General features: G+C 41.3%; 5 protein-coding genes across 5 annotated transcripts; 4 read left to right on the top strand and 1 right to left on the bottom strand.

Annotated features, from left to right (window-relative positions):
• Positions 1-1,409: 1,409 nt before the first annotated feature.
• LOC129169642 (histone H2B-like) lies at positions 1,410-2,226 on the top strand. The gene has a single exon (XM_054756207.1). The coding sequence runs from the start codon at positions 1,433-1,435 to the stop codon at positions 1,805-1,807; it is 375 nt and encodes a 124-aa protein (XP_054612182.1). The 5' UTR covers positions 1,410-1,432; the 3' UTR covers positions 1,808-2,226.
• An 853-nt stretch (positions 2,227-3,079) lies between these two features.
• LOC129169639 (histone H3-like) lies at positions 3,080-14,083 on the top strand. Its single transcript, XM_054756204.1, has 3 exons — positions 3,080-3,408; positions 4,195-4,207; positions 13,760-14,083. The coding sequence occupies exons 1-3, from the start codon at positions 3,080-3,082 to the stop codon at positions 14,072-14,074; spliced, it is 657 nt and encodes a 218-aa protein (XP_054612179.1). The 3' UTR covers positions 14,075-14,083.
• On the top strand, positions 5,842-12,879 carry LOC129169646 (uncharacterized). The gene is given in 2 exon segments (XM_054756209.1): positions 5,842-6,252; positions 12,268-12,879. Coding segments are annotated over 2 exon segments (783 nt in total). The 5' UTR covers positions 5,842-5,870; the 3' UTR covers positions 12,669-12,879.
• LOC129169645 (histone H4) lies at positions 10,492-10,837 on the top strand. Its single transcript, XM_054756208.1, has one exon. It carries the CDS (start codon positions 10,517-10,519, stop codon positions 10,826-10,828), a length of 312 nt encoding a protein of 103 aa, XP_054612183.1. The 5' UTR covers positions 10,492-10,516; the 3' UTR covers positions 10,829-10,837.
• A 6,783-nt stretch (positions 14,084-20,866) lies between the features above and the next one.
• Positions 20,867-21,612, bottom strand: LOC129169641 (histone H2A-like). Its single transcript, XM_054756206.1, has one exon. The coding sequence runs from the start codon at positions 21,597-21,599 to the stop codon at positions 21,219-21,221; it is 381 nt and encodes a 126-aa protein (XP_054612181.1). The 5' UTR covers positions 21,600-21,612; the 3' UTR covers positions 20,867-21,218.
• Between the last annotated feature and the right edge of the window lie 2,998 nt (positions 21,613-24,610).

Raw genomic sequence — 24,610 nt, 5'->3', positions numbered from 1 at the left:
GCACAGAAATAAGATCTTGTGCAATTATACAAAAATGCAGTGACTTTTAAACATGAAGAATATTCAGTCGTTTTTAAAGTGCAAGTTAACAACAAGTTGAAATGTCACATGTTGCAACACAGAGATGAAAGTTCATTCCATTAATGCAGCTTTACTGTACATGTAGCAGCCAGACGTGACATACTGCTATTGTCCTGGGGCACACCGCCATCGAGTGGCTATATAATGAATTACAGAAAAACGGCTCTTAATGAGTTGACAAGTTGTATCTTTTTAGGGGGCACTCAAAGACGTCACAATTGTGTTCTTGCCACAGCTCGGGAAAGAAATGTCGTTTTGACAATTTTGTTGCTGCTGGTATATTCGTATTACATTTGTAGTTCGAAAAGGACACCTCATTTCCGGTATGACGGTTCGAATGTGGCTTTGCTGTCGTTTGTGCCTCTCTGGCCACTTAAACCTCTCCACTTTGTTCATTTGTCTAATAGTTGACTGAACACAAACATCTAAAGTGCATTGCCGAATCACTCATTGTCACAAGTATTGACTCTAGGTGGTGTTTTCAGCACTTAGAGAAGCGACGTAGCAGTTGCACGACTTTGCGGCAGCCGTAAAGAAGCTTACAATGTCGCCAATCACGACGCCAATGCTAAACATACGGAATTGGCTATACTTTGTCGTTTTTATCGTGGCGTTTAAATCCACTTGGCAGTGTTTTGAGTTTGGCTATGTTAGTATATACGGTGGCTTACTCGGCCTGGTCAGGGCGTGTTTATTCAACGTTGTATTAGAGGCTACGTTAACAGTAGCTAGCTCATATTGCTAACGTTTGTTGCTAGCTTCCGTTCAAAGCGACTCGACTCACTTGAAAAGCATTTGTGAATGTGAAATGATGGCTCATTGTTAAACGCAATACATAATTGCCACGTTTGATTTTAGTACGCCATGTTTCACGTGAATTTCTCTTGGAGATCAACACAGTATCTCTTTAGTACACACGGCTAAACTGATTTTAGCGTTATGACGTAAATACAAGACTGCGCTGTGTTAAAAAATAAAATAAAAAAGTGTCCTGTTACGCCTCTCTTAATCACCACCTACCACAGGACTAAGCATCGGAAATTATTATGTTTTTTCTGAGGCGAAAATGGTTTGTTAGATGTTTGATATAGTTGTAATTATAATAAAGGAAGTCAATTATTTTATCTGAAGTGTATTATCACGTTTCCGCAATGGCTGTATCACGTGATATTGTCAGCCAATAAGAGCGTCGCGCTGGCACAGCGTTATTTGCATGCCACTCCTAGCCAATCAAAAGTAAGCGTTAGCACTGTAAAATTTGCATCAAGCGCGTAGGCGTCTATAAGTGCTGTGGCTCTTGACGTACTCCGTCATTCGTCTGAGGAGAATTGTGTGGAGTTTCTGCAGCAGGATGCCGGAGCCAGCAAAGTCCGCACCCAAGAAGGGGTCTAAGAAAGCCGTTTCCAAGACAACGCCCAAGGGTGGCAAGAAGAGAAGAAAGAACAGGAAGGAGAGTTATGCCATTTACGTGTACAAGGTGCTTAAGCAGGTGCATCCTGACACCGGTATCTCTTCTAAGGCTATGAGTATTATGAACTCTTTCGTCAACGACATTTTTGAACGCATCGCCTCGGAGGCGTCTCGTCTGGCTCAGTACAACAAACGCTCCACAATCACGTCCAGGGAGATCCAGACCGCCGTGCGTCTACTGCTGCCGGGTGAGCTTGCCAAGCACGCCGTGTCTGAGGGCACCAAGGCGGTCACCAAGTACACCAGCTCTAAGTAAAGTCCTGTGATACCAACACCAACCCAACGGTTCTTTTAAGAACCACACACTTCTTCTTAAGAGCAAGCTGTCTTTTATTGTGGTCATGATTGTTTTTGAAACATGGAATCCATACTTTTAAGTTCCTAATGTGACTTTCCGCTTTTGCTTTGCAGCAGCCTGCGCTCATGTCATTTCAAATTGGATTTTTATTTGTTTGTTGTATACAGTATGTTTGCTTTTCTTCAGATAATTAAAAATAACGGACGTAACGCGCAGTGCTGTGCGATATTACTTCATTTTTGATCCAATATTGAGTAAAATATTGGTAATACCAATCCCATACCTTGTGCAAATTCACCTAATGTGTCTGGTACATTTTTAAAAGCTGTCTATTTCACACTATAGCATAAACAATACAAGACATCTACTGTAATTAATGTATGAATCAAATACATTAATTAAAATAAATTAATTTTACTTTTTACTATTTTGAGGTAGCAGGGTAAGTGACAATACAGCCAGGTGAATATACAACAGAAAAAAAGGACAAAAGCATATAAAATATGTGAAAATTGTATTTTAAACAAAACATACATTAATAAAGCCATTAAAATAAATGATTAGCAACTACTATAAGAACAAAAACTTAATTCACTGTTGGTTATCGTTTCAACAGACAACACTTACATTTTACATTTTTGTCATTTTATCATAAGCCTTGATATTTTGATTTGGGAATCAATTTTAAGCCTGAAGAGCTGGTATCGGAATTATCAATATTTAATTATCGATCCACACATCACTACCAAGAATGCACCTAAAAAGGTCTGTAGCCTTAAATAAGAAGCCAATGTCCTGTTTTAGGTAATTGTTGAATATTTAAACTAAACTGTTTGTCTTAATATGCAGTGTAACTTCAGTAATTGTCACTACTCAGTCGTATATCTACATTCTTCCATCCATTTGCTATGCCGCTTCTCATTAGGGTCGCGGGGGTATGCTGGAGCCTATCCCAGCTGACTTCGGGTACACCCTGGACTGGTCGCCAGCCAATCGCAGTATATCGACGTTACTTTTTAAGTAAATGGAGTTTGTTGTATCACCAGCAGCAGCAGGGTCCCTTGAACGCGTCACGTTGTTGGTGATTGGCTTGATTTAAATTATTTTCTTCCAATAGTTGACCAGCTCCTGCGCGCAGCTCCTCCTTTTGACCAATCAACGCTATCGTGTCTGAATATAAACCGTAGTAAACCAACTTGTAGTATACTTATTTTCTCCGTTTGTGTCGTGATGGCAAGAACCAAGCAGACAGCCCGTAAATCCACCGGAGGCAAAGCCCCCAGGAAGCAGCTGGCTACCAAGGCTGCGCGTAAGAGCGCTCCTGCCACCGGCGGCGTCAAGAAGCCTCACCGTTACAGGCCTGGTACCGTGGCTCTCAGGGAGATCCGTCGCTACCAGAAATCCACCGAGCTGCTCATCCGCAAGCTGCCCTTCCAGCGCCTTGTTAGAGAAATTGCTCAGGACTTCAAGACCGACCTGCGCTTCCAGAGCTCGGCCGTCATGGCTCTGCAGGAGTCGAGCGAGGCTTACCTGGTCGGCCTTTTTGAGGACACCAACTTGTGCGCCATTCACGCCAAGAGAGTCACTATCATGCCCAAAGACATCCAGCTGGCCCGTCGTATCCGCGGAGAGAGAGCTTAAATTTTAAAGTCCTCTTTGACACAATGGTTCTTTTCAGAGCCACCACATTTTCAACTAAAATGCGAATTCCTCATTTTGTCTTAATGTGTACATATATCTAAGGTATATTTTCTTTTATTAGCATGTCAACAAACGCCGTCTTCTGTCAGTTAATAAGTGTACTCCTCTGTCCAGCAGAGGGTGCTAAATGACCACATCAACAATATGAACAGCACAACACAGACATGTTAATCTTAATATGCAAGCCGTATGATCATTTGTATTAATACAACGGCTATTAGGACCCCTGGTCTATCTATCTATATATAACACCAGCAGATTGTGTATGTGTGTGTGTGTGTGTATATGTATTATATATATGTATATGTGTATTTTATTTATATATATATATATATATATATATATATATATACACACAGACCTGATAAAAATCTTAAGACCAGTTGAAAACATGCTAGAATTTGCATTTTGCACATTTGGATCTTAATGAGGTTTTAAGTAGAGCTACAATATGCAAAAGAAAGAAGGGGGAGTGAGACAAAAAGCACTTTAAAGCACTGAAAAAGTAATTTATTGAAAACAACAATTAAACTGAAATAGGCTGTTTATCAGCTAATCAAAAGTTTAAGACCATCGCTAAAAAAAATAAAAAACTCTCCAAACCAGAACAAAAAATGTTCTCAGTAGGACTCAGTAATGAGTAGCTCCACCGTTCTTGTTCATCACTTCAAAAATGGCTTTGGGCATGCTTGATGCGAGTGTTTCCAGGGGGCTAGTGGGAACATTGCTCCAAGTGGTGAAGATGGCTTCACCAAGGGCATCAACTGTCTGGAACTGAAGGGCCATTTTTATAAACTTCCCTTGCAATCCATCCCCAAATGTTCTCTATGTGATTTAAATGAGGGGAACATGCAGGATGGTCCAAAAGAGTGATGTTATTCTCCCAGAAGAAGTCCTTGGTCAAGCGAGCATTGTGAACTGCAGCGTTGTCCTGTTGAAGAACCCAGCTGTTACCACACAGACCAGGGCCCTCAGTCATGAGGGACGCCCGCTGCAACATCTGCACGTAAGCAGCCACCGTTTGACGACCCTGCACCACCTGAAGCTCCAGTGTTCCACTGAATGAAAAAACACCCCAGATCATGATGGACCCCCTCCACTGTGCCGGGTAGAAAACATCTCAGGTGGGATCTCCTTGTCATGCCAGGAATGTTGGAAGCCATCTGGACCATCAAGGTTACATTTTTTCTCATCAGAGAATAAAACTTTTTTCCACATTTCAATGTCCCATGTTTGATGCTCCCTGGCAAAGTCTAAACGGGCAGTTTTGTGGCGTTGAAGGAGACGAGGTCTTTGAATTCTTTTTTTGTTTTTGAAACCCTTTTCCCGCAGATGCCGTCTGATGGTTATTCCGCTGCAGTCGGCACCGGTAAGGACCTTAATTTGGGTGCAAGACCGCCCTGTGTCTTCATGGACAGCCAATTGGATCCTCTGACTCAGCGCAGGTTCCATAATGCCAAGGATCTTTCAAAAAAATGAAAATTACCGTCTTACTGCACCCAACCTCAGCAGCAATGGCACGCTGAGAGAGGCCTTGCTTATGCATCTCGACAATCCAACCATGTTAAAATAGAGAAAGCTTCTTAGCTTTAGCCATCAGGAGGGTATGCCAGTGTGAATGCCTGGCAGAAAATAAACATTTTGAACAGATTTGGGCTTTTATAGCCTGTGGTCTTAAACTTTTGGTCAGGTGATAAACCTTCTGGCCCATGTGATTACCAACATGGAGTACAAAGGTTTACATTTTTTCAGATACCACAGCTCTTTTACCATTTGTATCTGGGATTTTTTTTGTCACTTTGTGAGGTCAAAGGGCTCTGGCCCATTTCAAGATCTTCCACACCAAACTGCCAGCAAAACTCTTTAACAATGCCTTCTGTTATTAGCAAAGTGCTACCACTCGCAAATAACAACATCCAAAATGTGCCAGTGAAGAAGCTTCAAGTCTACCGGAAAGTAATCAAGACATCTGTTTTATTTTATCTTTATTTACTCTACATGTACGTATAATAATTAAAACATACTTTAAGCAATGGTTATTAAAGCTATTCCTCAAATACACATTTGAAATGTTTAATATTATTGAACATATCCATATATTTATACAGTATATTAACCTTAATGTTGTCAAAAGAACAGGACGTGGAGGCGTCACACAACACAGCGTGACAGTAGGTTGCTGATGATTGGACGACCGTTTCTCCGTTTGAGCTAGCCAATCACCGAGCAGCAAGTGAGTAGTTAAATACACTGCTCTAGGTTGCTCGACTTAATTGTGTCGAAGAAATACAGAAGTGAAACCAAAAGAATAATAACAATCATGTCTGGACGCGGCAAGGGCGGTAAAGTTAGAGCGAAGGCTAAGACCAGGTCTTCACGTGCCGGGTTGCAGTTCCCAGTGGGTCGTGTCCACAGGCTGCTACGTAAAGGCAACTATGCCGAGCGCGTGGGTGCCGGCGCTCCAGTCTATCTGGCTGCCGTGCTCGAGTACCTGACAGCTGAGATTCTGGAGTTGGCTGGAAACGCAGCCCGCGACAACAAGAAGACCAGGATCATCCCCCGCCATCTGCAACTGGCAGTTCGTAACGACGAGGAACTTAACAAGCTCCTTGGCGGGGTAACCATCGCTCAGGGCGGTGTCTTGCCTAACATCCAGGCGGTACTCTTGCCTAAGAAGACCGAGAAGCCCCCCAAGAAGTAAGATGGAGTCCTGCGTCCACCACCATCACAGTAACGGCTCTTTTAAGAGCCACCCACTCCTCCTTGAAGAGTAATATTCAATTGCTTTAGTAACCACTACTAATGTAAATATTGAACGCCATCAAGTGCGATACGGAGTGTCATTGATATCTAACAAGTTTACTATTACTGATATTGGGCCTCATTCACGAAACGCTCTTACGCACAAATGTGTTCTTAAAGCCTTCTTATGAAGATTTTTGGCATTCACAAAACGTGTTCTGAACTCAGTTCTTAGATCTAAGAACAACACGAATACCCAGGCGGACTCTTACGCACAAAACAAAGCTTTCACTTTCAATGCGCAATCGCCCTCATGGATTTTGCAACCTGATCCCAAAAAAATGTAGCGCAAATAAAATATCCCAACAATTATTTATTATTAAAACAACTAAAATATAGCCTACTCCATCGATATATCAAATCCCAATTCATCAAAAAGTATCTGGCTGGACGTACGCCGCGCAGAGAGAGAATGTATAGGGACCATGTCGATTTATTTGCTGAAAGCGACGAATATTTGATGTCCCGCTTCAGGCTTCCCTCTCTGTTCTTGCAGGTGTGCAGGATCATCAGAATAACATCGCAATTAGTGATGGTGAGATGAAGCCTCATGAGTCATCGAACCACGTGAGCCAAATGGTTCGAGAAAGGGTTCATTTCTGAAGCTTCATGTGCACACGAACCCCCCTGCTGGCCAGGTGTATAATCACAGGCAGCTGTATCTGAACCACATTGTGTAGGATTCATTGAATTGTTGTGTCCATGAATAAGAAAAACTGTATGACCAAATCATGTCTCTACATAAATTACCACATGTACAGTATGTACAATAAAATATTTTTTGAATATATTGTGTTTGTGTACATTTTCCCCAAATGGTACTATCATACGACATGGCGGGTTGTGTAATAATGTTTCTCGTCACTTTAGAAAGATGGCAGGCAGAGGACAGTGGAAGTGCTTGTGGAACCATGAAGGTATTGAATATGCTTGTGTAACTAGGACAATGATGTACGGGACAGGGTAGATTTTATTCATTTTTATTCAGAAATAACACTTTCTCAACAGTTTTTGGTTTTAAACGATTTTTTTAAAATAACTTCTCCAGCCTTTGAAAACACCCTTTCACGGGGGACAGAAGACGCTGGCGTGCACAAAAATGTAATTGCCAGTTCATAAAAATGAATATTTAGTTTCCATGTAACCAGCCCGCGCTGGGGCTCGAATACAGACCTTCGCAATGGGAGCCGAGAGCGCTGACCACACGACTAAAAGCCCGCACTCTCGACAACGTGTCTATCGAATGTCTTAAGGTAGAGGGAGTGAGGTTTACCAACGTACACTTTCACAGCCTCACAGGCTAGCATCCGTTACACCCACACAGGGGAAATCCTCCTCTTCCTCACTGGCTCCATCCTCTCTCCAAACTATCTCCTCCAAACTATCTCCAAACTATGCTCTCCAAACTCTAGTATCCAAACTCTATAACCTCTATCCAAACGCTGAAATGACTGCAACTCCTCATCAAAAAGCTACATTTTGAATGAAGCCTGAGGGGTTTATATTGCTGTCAAACCTCGCGCCAAAATGAACCAATGCCCGAAGCAGTCACGTGGTACAGCCGAGCAGCGAGGCTTCAGACGTCATCATTTCAACTCCTCCCCTAAATGAACCAAGCCTCGAAACACGCTTCGCGGAAACACCCCCTCCATTACTCGACACAAGCTTCGAAGCCTCGGCACATCTCGTAACATCACTGATCGCAATGAAATGTGGTGTCCCTTTTGCGCACGTAGCACCCCCAGATAACGACATGCGCCCCCAGCCACGTCTTGAGCCAGAGCACGGGGCTGCTGTATTAATTAGGCAGCGTCTTATCAAATGTAACCACAGAAAAAAATCAAATTTCACACACAAACTATGTATTTTGACTTTATTTTTCCATCATGATTGTGTAAATATTTTCTAGAGTTTCCGAAATGGTTTGGTTTCTGATTGATGGCCCACCTCCCGTTTCCTCCAGATCCCTCCGGTGCATTCTAATCTTTTTTTTGAGTCTATTTTAAGTCAAAACACTTCTTTTTAACCTCTGCGGTGGTGCGTTTCTCCGTGGAAACGGCATTTATGTTTCCTGCAATGGTGCTCCATGCTGACTCTTTTTGGATGGCCTGATGACCGGTGGATACACGTGAAAATAAGGTGGTCTTGTGTTCGGTCACGCCTTGTAAAAGCATCTTTATTTCTGTACAATTGAAGTTTTTCTTCCAATTGTTGTCCAGCTGCTCCTCAGTCTTGCCCTCGCGCGTTGCCATCTCCGCCTCCAGCTGCCTGTTGCGCACGGCACATTTTTTACCTTATATAGGAAATAATAGGTGGTGACCTATGCAAATTAGGCCTTACATGCACGGGCATCGCAGTTGGCATTCATCAACCTAAGAACACCGGCGCGAACGATTATCCCTACTTAAGAACGTGTCGTGAATGTGGTGCAGTTTCCAACCCGCGCCTTCTTAAGTACAGTTCTTAAGAAGATGTTCGTGAATGAGGCTCATTGATACCAATGCATGCACACACACACACACACACACACACACACACATACACACATATATACATATATATATATAATTCGGATTGTTTCAGTTATAACGATGACATACAGGGAAGAGCTTTTAACACTTGTCCTGGAGCAGTATATAAATAGAGTTTAGCGGCAGTAATCCGTTCCAGAAGGATCCAATTACGTTTACACTAACCAAATCAATTTTTTCCATAAAAAGTAACCCCCAAAAATATGAAATCAATATTAACACAACAAATTTTATCATGAATAATTACAATTTTATGTGCAGAAAACAACACAAAAATACTTACAATTGAAGATTTAACATTACTTTGACCTTTTATTGAAAATTCCTGTTGGTGAACATGGCAATGAGTGGAGGGCAACATGAGCTCTCTTGATTTCGTTTTTCTTCAGGATGCTATTTATTGCTTGTCGATATGGTCTTCCCATACATCCTGGCGAGGATGGCATCTTTGTACTTAGCGGTAACTTTTTCAAACTCGTGTTCTTCACCACTAGATGGCAGTGGTGACGTGAGTACTCACAAAGACTGCGGTGACGTTTACGTGTGCTAATGTTGGCCTAATTATTATTAGATATTGCAATTTACTCCTGGTGCTCCTGTGAGCGTATCTAACGTATTGCCTCGTCTGAAAATCGATCTCGCTTATAGATGGATGATATCAGGGAATGCTCTTATTTACATTTTTTTTCTCTATGTCCCCTTGGGAACCTCGTAGGTTCTCAATTAATGGCCATGCCATCTCGGAATGAGTTAAACAGTGAAACAGTGGCACTTTCATCGCTGATTTTAAGCTGAGTCTGGACATAAACTAGTCCTGACCAGGTTATGAGTTTAGCCTAAGTTACCATGGCGATACAGCTACTTTAAAAAAGAGCTACCTTCACTGAACACCCAAGTCCGGCTTTCAACTCAGCACAGTTCACTTACCCACTAAACTCGCTTTGCCGGATACACCCACAGTTTAAAACAATAGACACAGCTGCACGGCTTATGTGAGTTTACATCGACATCACAGTTCTTCACGTTTTGCACACATCACTGCGCAGCTACGAGAGTTCCACTGCTTTAAGGATGTACTGTATACAGCAAAATATTGTACATTACAGGTACCAGAGATGGAACCATACTACACTTACACTAACATGTTGGCGTGAATTTGGATTTTAAACATTTTGTGGTTGTAAATTGTGTACATGAAGTCAGCTGTTTGTAATGTTTGGATGACATGACAGGCAGTCTGGGGATAAAAACATGTAAATAAATGCAATTTAGGTGCAATGGAACAAGCCAGCGTTCAATTACAGTGTATTATCAAAGACAGTGTATTATCCTGTGTATTATCAAAGACAAAATGACCGGTAATATTTATTATATTTATATTTATTGCATTTGTGTAACACTTGCTAAGAGTAAAATTATGTGATATTACTATGTTAACAACTTTTCAATGGTTGGATCATATTATAAAGCAAAAAAGAAGCTTGCGCATGAATGTGGTTATTTCCAATAACGTCATAGTGAAGCTCCTCCGACCTGTCCTCTCTAACGTCCGCTATCATGTCATAAAAAAGGCCGCCCACCACTTTTTGTTCACAGTCGACGTTTGAATTAGCGCTTACGAAAGCAATCAAATATGTCGGGAAGAGGCAAGGGAGGTAAAGGCTTGGGGAAAGGCGGCGCAAAGCGTCACCGCAAAGTTCTCCGTGATAACATCCAGGGTATTACCAAGCCAGCCATCCGCCGTCTGGCTCGTCGCGGTGGCGTCAAGCGTATATCCGGCTTGATCTACGAGGAGACTCGTGGTGTGCTCAAGGTATTCTTGGAGAATGTTATTCGTGATGCTGTGACATACACCGAGCACGCCAAGAGGAAGACCGTGACCGCTATGGATGTGGTGTACGCTCTCAAGAGGCAAGGTCGTACTCTGTACGGTTTCGGAGGTTAAAAATTTCGCTCATTTCAACAACAACAACAAAGGTCCTTTTTAGGGCCGCTCAATCTTTCTATTGAAAGCTTACCTTCCGATTTGTCGCTTACAGTAGGTGTGTGTGCGTGCGCATCCTATCACTAGATAGTAGGATGTTTGACATAGTAAACTACAAAATGGCTGCAATATCGACCCTGACTCACACGGATGTGGCTTGAGATAACAAGGCATCCGATACACTTTCAAGTTAGATGGCAGATGAAATGTGCAGGAAGCCAAAGGAGGAGAAATGTTTGGAGGCCATCAATGATGTTCCATGGTGGTACCACATACATGGCTGCCCTAGAGCTCCATCCTGATCATGATTATCTTTAGTAGTTTAAAAACTACCCTATTCTATTTTTGTTCTTTATAAAGTTTATGGTGTGGACATATGATGTGTTTGCCTAATTGAGTGTTTTCTTTAAAACGGGTTAGTAACATGGCAGTGGAAATCATCCTTGCACACTCACTTGATGCATCATTTTAAAGGACAGTGGAGACATGCACCAGTCCACATGATGCCCCACAGAGACACAAGACATCTTTGTTGATGGAACACGTATGCAGTCATATATCTTTGAAATGCACATTTAATAATAGTCACTGTATTTTAATCCATGTCTGAAATGAAACACTTGCTGCCATTTGCTAAACCCGTTCTAAATTATTCTTTCCACTGTACTTGTAAAAATGAAGTCGAATACAGTATCATTTGTAAGGCAGCGCATCCTCCCTATTCATCAGTCTTTGCAATTCACATGAGCAGTAGTTTCAGCTCAATATTTATTCATTGCCATGTTAAACACTGAAAACATTTTGTTTGCCCAATTATCACCTTTACATACATCGTTTACTGTATGTTTGTGAGCCCGTGCATTTCCTCAAACTGTTGTAAACACAGAAGCAAGAGAAATATCAACACAAGATCATATTACAATCATTCATAAAGTTAACACACAGAACTTCCCAATAAAAACATATGTGATGTACACAAACACAAAATTACTTCATCTTGTTCCATATATGTACGTAATATGAATATTTACATACATACATTTTCTCCTTTGCATGAATCTACCTATGATGCACCTTATTTTGGTTATTTTATTTGTCTTATTGATATGCGACTTACCACAATAGATTAAATATAACACATAAATAACATTATTTTTTTATGCCATCTGGGGTCAAATTACAACGACACCCACAGTATATACAATAATAATATGATACATAAATAACATCTTTTCATTACATTCAACTACAAAACACCCCACACGCAGCTGAAAACAGCATCTCTTTAATGATTGGACAATAGCTTCCCCGCCATGGCTAGCCAATCAACGTGCAGCCCTTGTGTATAAATGCACTGCTCCAAGCCGAGTAATGGTATTGCATTTGTTGCTGCAAAACACAAACGCTAATTCTGAACATGTCTGGACGAGGCAAAACCGGCGGCAAGGCCAGAGCTAAGGCCAAGACCAGGTCTTCCCGTGCTGGGCTGCAGTTCCCAGTTGGCCGTGTCCACAGGCTGCTGCGCAAAGGCAACTACGGCGAGCGTATCGGTGCCGGCGCTCCAGTCTACCTGGCTGCCGTGCTCGAGTACCTGACAGCTGAGATTCTGGAGTTGGCTGGAAACGCTGCCCGTGACAACAAGAAGACCAGAATCATTCCTCGTCATCTGCAGTTGGCTGTCCGTAACGATGAGGAGCTTAACAAACTCCTTGGTGGTGTGACTATCGCTCAGGGCGGTGTCTTGCCTAACATCCAGGCTGTTCTGCTGCCCAAGAAGACTGAGAAGCCCCCCAAGAAGTAAGCTGGATTTCTGAGACTACTACCACAACGGCTCTTTTAAGAGCCACGCACAGTTGTCTTAAAGTGTATGTTCCTGTTAACATTCAGTGTTAAATATATAAATCGACTGGTTAATGTAAACCCTGCATTCTTTGGAATACCACAAATGGTCCATAATGTCATGGGTTAACTTCCCTAAGAAGACAAACTCTAAACCCTAAAGACAAGTACACCCAAACATACTTGTAACTGTCTTCCTGTTGTACTGTGGGGTTTGGTCAATTGTGATCAACCTGTACAGTATATAAACAATATTGCTTGCATTTTAGTTGGACCCTATGGATTCTATCATATGAGTATGAGTATCCCTTCTCTGCAGTCTTGGGTTTTCTGAAAATGTGCCCGCTAGAACAAAAAGACAGTTGAGACAGATAAATGCAAACATATAATCATGTGAAGATACCCCAATGATAGCAGAAAGTGCAATTAGTTTAAAATAGCGGATGTGGGGGCTAACTACTGTGGCCCTCAAGTGCCTCTGCTAATGTGAGTAGAATGCTATTTGCTAAGCTACTTAATTATATCAAATAAGTATTTCCCCTCATAAAAATTCGTACACTTTTAGGTAAGACAAGTTAGGCCTCATAATAAAGAATAAATATACCAGAACAGCTACAGTATACATGCTATCATAACACGTTAGCATTTCTAGATTACCTCACATAGAAGTGATACTTCATTTTAAATGTTCAATAAATTCCTATTTTCTACAATTTATACACTATTGCAGTAATACCAACAGTTAGTCTGTTAGTATGGAATAACAACAAATAAGGTCACTTTTAATGACATATAATCATGTATAGTATTAGATTAGCTATGTCTACTAAAGTGCACAAATTGAAGCACATTAGCTTTAAATTTGAAGAAAGAAGATAGAATTCTGTCTCTCGTGAAGACATGGGGGAAGGGCTACTGGATGCCAAATGCAGTCGCTGCGTCAATGACGTCACCTGTCCTCTCTCACGTCCGCTATCGTTTTATAAAGCCAGAGGACGCCTATCACAAGGACATCGGTTTACATCGTAATCAATCGACTTGCAAAGCCAGTAGAAGATGTCTGGAAGAGGCAAGGGAGGTAAAGGCTTGGGGAAAGGAGGCGCCAAACGTCACCGCAAAGTTCTCCGTGATAACATCCAGGGTATTACTAAACCCGCCATCCGCCGTCTGGCTCGCCGCGGTGGAGTTAAGCGTATCTCCGGCTTGATCTACGAGGAGACTCGTGGTGTGCTCAAGGTGTTCTTGGAGAATGTTATCCGTGATGCTGTTACATACACTGAGCACGCCAAGAGGAAGACCGTGACCGCAATGGATGTTGTCTACGCTCTGAAGAGGCAAGGACGCACTCTGTACGGCTTTGGAGGCTAAATTCTTGCTTCATCGAACAGCAACAAAAAAAAGGTCCTTTTTAGGGCCACACACTCATTCTAAGAGATTGCCTTCACTTAATAGATTGATGGTTGTATGGCTGATCAACTTTGAAGTTTGTGTACACTAGTAATATAAATCTCGGCTCTTTTTAGAGAGCCGGTTGTTTTGACATAAATTAACCGCACTTCCATCATAGTCATCCACCACCCAACTAGCAGTCAAGGCCGAACCTACTCATTGGCCCCCATATCTATTTTTAGTAGTGAAATAACATGTTGTAATTTTAATTTTGAGCAGTTACTGTTATAACGTACCTTTTACCTTCTAATTAACCTGTGGGCTGAAGCCCAGCCACATCACGAGGTGGATGGTTGATCACGTTTGATCATGAGGGTGCCCATCTGCCACACATACATTGATTATGAGGTAACGAGTGCTGAGCATTCCTATTGTAAATAGGGCGTTTTTCTTTCAACCTCACCTCACTACGCCCCCTAGAGAATGCCGCCCTGGGCAATTGTCCATGTGGCTCATACCATAGCTAGAACCACCACTGTTGCCAGTCAGTGTAAAAGTACAGTACACTCATATAAAATGTGTGTATATTGCTTTTGTGCGCTACAGATTGCTACAAAAGAATACCTATTAAGTTAGTATAATATTGTATTATAAGTTGTACTATACATTGTCTATTGTACCCCAGGAGATCATCATTCGAATGAGATGTGCAGTATAGTAGAATATGCAGTACAACATAGTAGACATCATACTACTGGATGAGTAGCATAATAAGAATACTATATGTTGAATCATCCTGAGACAAAGCAATCATTGTGACGATGAGTTTACATTGGTTTTCGTTTATAGGCCAAAAAAGTCTACTGCAGAAAGCGCTTCACGTCGCAACAAAGGGGCCACGTGATCCTCAACAGTCGTTTGAGCGTCTCCAAGCGAGACATCTGTCAGCCAATCAGAACAGTCGTTTAGCTCCTCCAAGCGAGAGACCTGTCAGCCAATCAGAGAAAGGAACTGGCGCAGGTTAATTTGCATGAAAGCGTCTAAAAGGGCAGTGGGTCGCACAGCGAATCCATATTGGTATCAGAAGACCCAGTGTTTGAGAAGATGCCTGAGCCAGCTAAGTCAATAACTAGAATAAAACACAAAATGCAGTTATATGTGAATTCTAAACCGAGAAATACCATCCATCTAAACATATCCTGCTAGCAAATGCTTTTGTCTTTTTTTCAGTGGCCAAAAACACCCTTAAAAGGTGTTATAAGAGGTCTTATATTTTATCCATTTGCACCATGGATATCATAAGAAAAAAATAGATTGTTGTAATTTCTCAAATCTTAAAAATGTTTTTGGGGAGGGTGTGGCATATATCGTACATGCATTGTAGAAATCTTGGTGCCTGATGTTTACGCTCTGTAACTGCCGTAAAATAGATCGGCGGATGACAGATTTCACATGCATACATGTACGAGCCCAAAGCGTGGCTACCAAAAAATAGGCCGGCCAGATGTAGACGCGTTCTGCACATGGGTAGTACCAATTGCGTTTACAGTACACATTACGTAATGACAGTTGTGGCGGGTGTTAATGGAGGACATCGGCATCATGTTTTGCCTGTTTTGTGGCACACACTTGACGCTATGTGGTCGGGTGTTGTTAAATGGTACTTACCTAATACCTAAGGTGGCCAAGAAGTTCAAAACACGGTAACAAAAAGCAAACCAATTTACAACAAAAACATAACCTCTCCGCTTGGCCGACGTAATTACACCAGCCGGAAAGGGAATGTACCAAATCCCAGAGTCATAGGAAGTGATAACATTTGGTACATTCCTTTTCCGGGTTCATTTTGTTAAACATGTTGAAGTTGCCCAGTGAGTGACTCCAAAAACTTGGTTTGGTTTAGTTTATTTGAACATGAAGGTTCCAATGGAATACATCTCATAAATCATCCTTTCACAGTTCCACATGTCCAAAAGGAGTAGGAAGAAGCAAAGCTTATTTAATCCTACCCCCATCTATTCCACATCTAGTACAGTACTTGTTGTTCACTTCCTGCATTCCATGTCACGTTTTCTATGATAATCAGAATAATAATACATAATAAATAACAGTAAGACCAAAAAAAAAAAAAAAACAAGTATATACACTGCTCAAAAAAATGAGAGGAACACTTGGAAAACACATCAGATCTAAACTGGGGGAAAAATGATGTTGAATATGTTTCCTGATAATAAGTGGGTGATGTATTAGTAACAAAATGATGCCACATCATTTGATAGAAATGAAAATGATCACCCTATAGAGGGGGGAAATCAAAGACACCCCAAAAATGAAAGTGAAAAAATGATGCAGCAGACTGGTCCATTTTGCTAAAATGTCATTGTAGCAACTCAAAATGATTCTCAGTAGTTTGTGTGGCCCCCACGTGCTTGTACGCATGCCTGACAACGTGGGGGCATGCTCCTAATGAGACTACGTATGGTGTTCTGGGGGATCAGGACACCATCATATATATGAATAAAGAAATAAAACTTTTTTTTTCTTTTTTTTTCCCTTAAAGAAAAACGGAAAAAATAAATAAATAAAAATTAAAAAAATAAATTAACAAACCTGACAGAACATCATTGTGATGATCAAGACTCTTCTGCCTTGTATTTAGCAAACATCAACTGCTTGTATTGTTTTTTGAATTTGCTCATCTCTGTACTTTGTTTGAGTTCCTTACTCAATCCGTTCCATAATTTAATTCCACACACGGAAATGCTGTGGGTTTTCAACGTAGTTCTCACGTATAAATGTTTTAAGTTTAATTTTTCTCTAAGATCATATTTCTCTTCTCTGAATGAGAAATACTGTATGAGGTTTTTGGTAACGAGTTGTTATTAACTTTATACATTATTCTAGCGGTTTGAAACTTGAGTCAGTAAAAGGAATTGAGTTTCCCATTAGCAACGGGTGAAATGATTCCATGATATAGGTATATTGATACTTACTAGAGATGGCTGAGTATTGACAGAGTTGTTCAAAACTCGCAACTTTTTCACTGGTTAACTCATTCACCTACCCTGCTGCCACGAGCTAAATTAAAAAGAAAAACAAGGTAACGTGGCAATAATTGTGCAACTGTTATTCTAACTGCATTTGTAAAAATGAGGAGAGCACTAGAAAGAACCCGGGTAATCGCAAACCTTGACTCACTCGCCAACGCTGACAAGAGGGGGCCGACAAGTGTATCGTGAACTTGACGTGAGTACCCTGTTTCAGTGAGTCATGCTGGGCTCACGGGTTTAATGAATCGGGTAGGTGGACTTGTTGTGCATGTGCGAGTTTCTCGGGTGACGTGGATGCCGCATTGAGCACTGACTCACATGTCAACATCACCGCCATATTGGATGTGGCAAGAAAGAACGGGGAAGATGCCTAATTCATGTTCTGCATGGAGCTGTACCCACCGGTTTACAGTCAAGAGAAGATCTCACGGGATTACCTTTCACAGGTAAGGCTGAAAAAATACTTTTGATTGTATTTGGCCATTATAACATCATTTTTTTCTGATTTTTTTCTCATATGTGACCTGATCTGAATTATTCATGTTAGTGTAAACAGTACAATTCCAATTTTTTTTTTCAAATGCAACCGAGGCCTCGTTTGTATGTAGCTATAAATCTGATATGTATCTGGTTTGCTTTAGTCTGAACGGACAGGTCGCACATATCCGACCTGTACGTCGTCAAAAGGCATGGTTTATTGTACGAGTAAGAAGTGCAGACTTGCGATGTGTGACTAGTGCATGCTCTAAAGTCAATTCTCAAATCAAAATACTGATACTTGGCTATTTGTTTTTTCTGATGTTGTATATTAGCCATCCATTTTCTGTGTCGCTTATCCTAATTAGGGTCGCGGGGATATGCCATCCCAGCTGACTTTGGGCGAGAGGCGGGGTACACCCTGGACTGGTCGCCAGCCAATCGCAGGGCACATATAGACAACCGTTCATACTGATGGACAATTTCTCCAATCAACCTAACATGCATGTTTTTGGAATGTGGGAGGAAACCGGAGTACTGGAGTCAGTACCCAAAGAAAACCCATGCACGCATGGGGAGAACATGCGGGGAGATGCCCAACGGAGATTCGAACCGATCCCGATCTCCTGACTGTGTGGTCAACATACTAACCACTCAGTCACTGTGCGGCCCAGCTTGGCTTTATTGTAAATCACCCCGCTAGCTACCTCAATATAGTTCAGGGTTTAAAATAAATCAATAAATGATGGATGTTTTGTATTCTTTCTGCTATGATTTGAAATACTGCACACTACTTTTTAAAATTGACCAGACACATTAGATGTATTTGCGGATCGGTATCGCCAACACCAGCCAGAATTTTACCCAGTATCGGATCGTAAATTATTGCACATCATTAGATCACTTCCCGCAGGCTTTGCTTCACATTAACAGGTCACATTTTTTTGCCAATGTGAACGACCACATAAAAAAACGGATTTGAACAAAAAATCCAAATTGGGAATCATACACTGCAGTGTGAATGCAGCCTTTGTGACATAATGCTGTGGCATAACACTGTGGATTCCCAAGGTGAAACCAGCCCCCTTTGGAGAAAGGAGCTTTATTAGGTTTGGTCCATTTTATTGAGGGAAGTCCTTCCCTGCAGCCATGTCCCCAGTAGAATACTGCTGCTGAAAAACCAACATAATATCAGACTCCCAATCGACATTCTCCTGATACTTTTTTACTCCAAAGTGGAAATAATTCCACTTCGGCGTCAGTCCAGACAAAGGACTTGGGTTTTTGCACAGTCGCCATCTCCTTCTTGTTGTTTTTGATAGCGTGTAGCGGAAGGCCACTCTGTTCTTCTACAGCTTGCTGTTTCACGTGGTTCCGTTTGCGTGTGTGTTCACAGTGCCACACGTAGGTGTGCCTTGTGTACTACATCATTTTCACCCCAGTGATGCATTCCCGTATGGATGCAACTATTTACGAATCCGGCACAGCGTGGACATGATTTTTTTTTCAACCTGGCCCCCCAAAAAATCCCAGGAATGTTCCCGTGTAGACAGGGCCTTAGAAAAACTTAAGTCGGTAAAAGGAATCAAGTTTACAATCACAAATATTTACATGAGTATTGACTGAGTATCGATTACGCTCATAAAGTATTGATTAGTGATGGGTAGATGAGGCATCACGTATCGTTTTGAGCAGTGACACACTGTATTGACACGGTGTTGACACTGTGTTGCTGAATACTGACACCTGGTGGACTTAAAAAATCCCTGCAGGAAACACAGTTGACAGGCTCAACTGACACTGATTTGATTACCCTATTGTATCGAATACTGCCATTTACGTATTTGCATTCACATTTTCTTGTTCCATATATGTAATTTAATTAAAAATCCTCTTTGATATTTAAAACACAGTTGATAATTTAAGTGAACATTGTCATAATGTCAAAACCTCAGTGAAAGTGCTGTGAATGACAATGACAATGGACTCATTGTTTAAAGATTTTTATTTTAAAAAAATGAGTTTCTCCAGTGTTTTGTAATTCAGTCTATTTCGTTACTTTGACGCAGTTTCTCCTGCTTTGGAGAATATGTGTTCGCAAGGCACAGAAGATGCTGGTGTGCATAGAAACTGCCGCACAAATGCGACATTTTACCTGCAAAAGTTATTTTGAAAATAATTTCACGAGAACAGAATATTTGGAAAATATGACAAGAAGTGGGTAAAATGAGGAGTTCGATATAAATACCTTATTTTCCGGCAGAAGGTCAAAATGATCCCACACGGCAGAAAATGTATGTTTTCCATGGAGGTCCTCCATCTTTGACCGCAATATTCGCCAAGCAATGAACGCGTCAATAACTCGATGCTCGTTTTGCGCTTCCATCCTATTGACAGATGTGCTTCCTTATAAACACAGTTTGGCGCGCGACTGCAGTGTCGACATGGTTCGGCATTGGTCACGTGACTATCTTAAAGCGGTACACGCACCGACACTGGATTTGCCCTGGGAGCTCGGCGCACGCATCGGCGCATCTGTGTGGCTGGACCCATCACTACTATTGATACTTGTTAATAAATGAAAAAAAATGGTGTCACTTCTACGTCTTACAACATACAAACTTTTGCGATGTAACACAAAAATGCCAAAAGTAATCAGTTTCAAATGAAAACATCTGTTATCAGCCATCACTGTTACATGATTTTAGAATGTATTTCTGTATTGTTAAAATGTTCCCAAATACGTGGTATGAAGATTTTTTTTTGCAGTTTTTTCACTCATAATCAACAGATAGAAGACATTAGCATTGTATTTACCAAGGAAACTAAATGGATAGGACTGTTGACAACCGCAAATGCATTAAAAAGAGTGAAGTAGCAAAAAGTCTGCCATGATGGTGAAGCGGGGCTCGGTGTGCAACAGTAAAAAACGTATTCACTAGTTCTGAGGTGAGTAGAAAATAAAGTTATGCACTGTGCCTACACTTTGATGAAATTAATGAATGTTATTTAGTTAACAGGATGACTATGTATGTGTATGTATAAATGTGTAAAAATCCATTATACTGCAGAAATATGACTTACATGTCGATGTCAATAAAACCTGAGCAGCAGTATGAAAGAAACGTTTTCCTTCTTTATTCCTTTACAGCATTACCAAAGCTTAGCAATCAACATACAAAATATATTATACGGATAATTAACTGGAAATATTTACACAATGCAACATTTATTGCAGTCATGACATAACCTAAATCATCCCTGATTCACCCTATCAGCTTTTAAACCAGTGTTATAAACCTGCATTTTTAATCACGGTTGTCTTCGGGAAACATAACAAATCTGGTCTTTTAGCACAATTAATGGCATAAGAGTGTGCCAAGTATATGTTCACAATGCAGTGTTTCCAGTCTGTTCACTATCACAACAGACAAACCTGTACAGGTCATGCTACAAAAGCGGATGCCGAATTGACTACGTACTTATCCCATCAACATTACTTCAGTTATCATGATGGTTGAGAAGTGAACTCTTTGAGGAGTGAGTGGCTCTTAAAAGAGCCGTGATGGTAGTGTTGATGATCTCAGGAGTCCATCTTACTTCTTGGCAGGCTTCTCGGTTTTCTTAGGCAGAAGCACAGCCTGGATGTTAGGCAAGACACCACCTTGAGCAATAGTCACTCCGCCGAGGAGTTTGTTGAGCTCCTCGTCGTTCCGGACCGCCAACTGCAAATGGCGGGGGATGATCCTGGTCTTCTTATTGTCGCGGGCTGCGTTTCCCGCCAACTCCAAGATCTCAGCAGTCAGGTACTCCAGCACAGCCGCCAGGTAGACCGGGGCGCCAGCACCAACGCGCTCAGCATAGTTGCCTTTACGCAGCAGCCTGTGGACACGACCTACTGGAAACTGCAGTCCAGCCCTGGATGACCTGGTCTTGGCCTTAGCTCTAACTTTGCCACCTTTGCCTCGTCCAGACATGATTAACTCTGTTTCGGATTATCTATGTACTCCAAATTCGCAATGACTAAACTTCCCGAGAGCATTATATTTAAGCGCCCCCTCATTAATTGGCTCGCTGAAGCGGAGAAACGGTTGTCCAATCAGCAACGAGCTACCTGTCAAACTGCTCCGTTTTGAGTGGAGCCTCCACTTCCTCTCCTTTTGAAAACAATTTAAGGCAACGTTTGGGCTGGGAGGGAATAAAACAAATATAAGACTATGTCCAATCATATTAAACATTTCAAATATGAGGAATTTCCTTAGTAGATATTAACTTAAAGTTTGTACATTTACTGTTCCAAGCTCTTCTTTAAATGGAAACAGTGAAACAAGTTTAAGATTTAAGTAGCACAGATAAACATCACCTGGTGACATGTTATATGACCCAGACTGCTTATTTTGGTATTAAATAGTGGTACAAATCACACCATGTGTCTTAAAACGTTACAATTACATTAAATTCAAAAATATTTTGCACATGGCTTATAAATGAATACATAACTTTTAACCTCTCAGACTGGTGCAATTTTGTCGCTGACACTAAAATTAAACTAACTTTAGTTTTTGCAAAAGCATCTTCGCTGTCATGCATGCATTTGACAGAAATCAAACAATAAATCATGTTTAAATTGTTATGATGGGGCTTTTCCCACTGTCAAGTATATCATGTACAGCTGCATCTGCATGTTTTCTCCCAGAATCAACCCACCCTGTTCTTTTTATCTTTGCATACAGTTACCCTTCCATATCATGTAAACGCCAGAAGTTTACAGAGACATAATGCATCCGGGAGTTGGCAGCTACAGTATAAGCCTGGCCATGAAGAGGCCAGACTTGACCCTTTAACTTACATGTGTCAAACTCGTGCCATGGAGGGCCGAGATGCTGCAGGTGTTCTCTTCAACCAGTTTCTTCAGCAGGTGATTTAAGTGATGGGCTCCTTCCCTCAAATTGAAGGTGTTGATCATTAAAATCACCTGCTTTAGTGACCAGCTGGAAAGAAAACCTGTAGTGTCTCAGCCCTCCACGGCACGAGTTTGACACCCCTGCTTTAACTGATGAATGAACATTAAGAGGAGAAAGACAACTTGAGCACCCAACTTTTTTGTACCATTGGCTATTCTGCGCAATTGTACATGGGAACAGAAGGAATAATCATACTAGTTTTTGTTATTGTAACGTCATAGTTGATCATTGTGTATTACATGACTATTTAGCACCCTCTGCTGGAGAGATACGAGTACAACCATTATTGGGAGATTACAGCTCTAGTTGAAAATGTGGTGGCTCTGAAAAGAGCCGTTGTGGTTGAGAGGACGTTCACTTCAAGTTTAAGCTCTCTCTCCGCGAATACGACGGGCCAGCTGGATGTCTTTGGGCATGATAGTGACTCTCTTGGCGTGAATGGCGCACAAGTTGGTGTCCTCAAAAAGGCCAACCAGGTAAGCCTCGCTCGACTCCTGCAGAGCCATGACGGCCGAGCTCTGGAAGCGCAGGTCGGTCTTGAAGTCCTGAGCGATCTCTCTAACAAGGCGCTGGAAGGGCAGCTTGCGGATGAGCAGTTCGGTGGATTTCTGGTAGCGACGGATCTCCCGGAGAGCCACGGTACCAGGCCTGTAACGGTGAGGCTTCTTGACGCCGCCGGTGGCAGGAGCGCTCTTACGGGCAGCCTTGGTGGCCAGCTGCTTCCTGGGGGCTTTGCCTCCGGTGGACTTACGGGCTGTCTGCTTGGTTCTTGCCATCACGACTCAGTAAGAGAAAGATAATAAGTTGTAAACAGGTGGGGTTTGCTGCCGCTTATATTCAGACACAACAGCGCTGATTGGTCAACAGAAGGAGCGGCCCGCGCAGGAGCTGGTCAACTATTGGAGAAAAATAATTTTAATCGAGCCAATCACCAACAATACTTTGCTGCTATCTGCTGGTGTTACAACATACTGCATGCTAAATTCATAAAAAAAAAAAGTTTGACTTAATGGACATCCACTGGTGTCAACATTTATTGCTATTATGAGTTTGCCTTTAATTTGTTGATAGATAACATGATTATAATAAGAATAAAAGCATAAGACACACAGTTTTAGGGAAACAAAATATATTTTCTATTTCCAACAATTTAAAAATATATTTAAAAGTGTCAATAGTGGGACAAATTGCACATTATAGGTAGGGACTGGAGGTGAAAGGCAAACTTAGGAAAGGGTGACAATACTAAAGAATGTAGCCAAGCTTTAATGGTATATTAATTAATTATTAATCCACAAGCTTTAGGACAATTTAAGGATATGTACAGTATTACTGTGTAAGATTGTTTTTCTTTTTTCTTCTCTGTTTGTAAATGCACAGCTTGATGTATATACAGTGGTGTGAAAAAGTGTTTGACCTCTTCCTGATTTCTTATATTATTTGCATGTTTGTCACACTTAAATGTGTGGAAAAGGTTATAAAGCCATTTCTAAAGCTTTGGGACTCCAGCAAACCACAGTGAGAGCCATTATCCACAAATGGCAAAAAACATAAAACAGTAGTGAACCGTTCCAGTAGTGGCCGGCCAACCAAAATTATTAACTCATCCAAAAGGTCACAAAAGACCCCGCAAAAACCTTGGGAACCAATGAAATGCAAAGAAATTCTTGTTCTGTTCATTCTCCTAAAAAAAAGAAAGAAAAACACAAGAAAATGAATAAGAACAAAAGAAACATTAATACCAATAAATAAAGCAACAAGAATAGAAGAGACATTAATACCAATAAATAAATCAACAACAAACAGTAGACCATCAGTGACTCTTGTAGGAAAAAAATAATTTACTGAGTGGGTAAATAATTATTACAAGTTGATTTTAGAATAACTGGTTGCATTGATGTTTATTGATTGGATTATTGTTGAGTGCCTTAAAATAAGTAACTAACTGTATAAATGACAACTGTTTAAGTGCGTCAAAGGTTAAATACTGAGAGCTCACACACAGTGCAGGCCAGCTGGGATCA

This window comes from Dunckerocampus dactyliophorus, chromosome 17, assembly GCF_027744805.1.
Source record: "Dunckerocampus dactyliophorus isolate RoL2022-P2 chromosome 17, RoL_Ddac_1.1, whole genome shotgun sequence".
Lineage (NCBI taxonomy): Eukaryota > Metazoa > Chordata > Actinopteri > Syngnathiformes > Syngnathidae > Dunckerocampus > Dunckerocampus dactyliophorus.
This window is presented reverse-complemented; position numbering and strand designations above follow the sequence as displayed.

Coding starts and splice junctions, on each gene's coding strand:
- LOC129169639 (XM_054756204.1), top strand. CDS start 3,080: ATGGCAAGAACCAAGCAGACAGCCCGTAAATCCACCGGAGGCAAAGCC.
- LOC129169641 (XM_054756206.1), bottom strand. CDS start 21,599: ATGTCTGGACGAGGCAAAGGTGGCAAAGTTAGAGCTAAGGCCAAGACC.
- LOC129169645 (XM_054756208.1), top strand. CDS start 10,517: ATGTCGGGAAGAGGCAAGGGAGGTAAAGGCTTGGGGAAAGGCGGCGCA.
- LOC129169642 (XM_054756207.1), top strand. CDS start 1,433: ATGCCGGAGCCAGCAAAGTCCGCACCCAAGAAGGGGTCTAAGAAAGCC.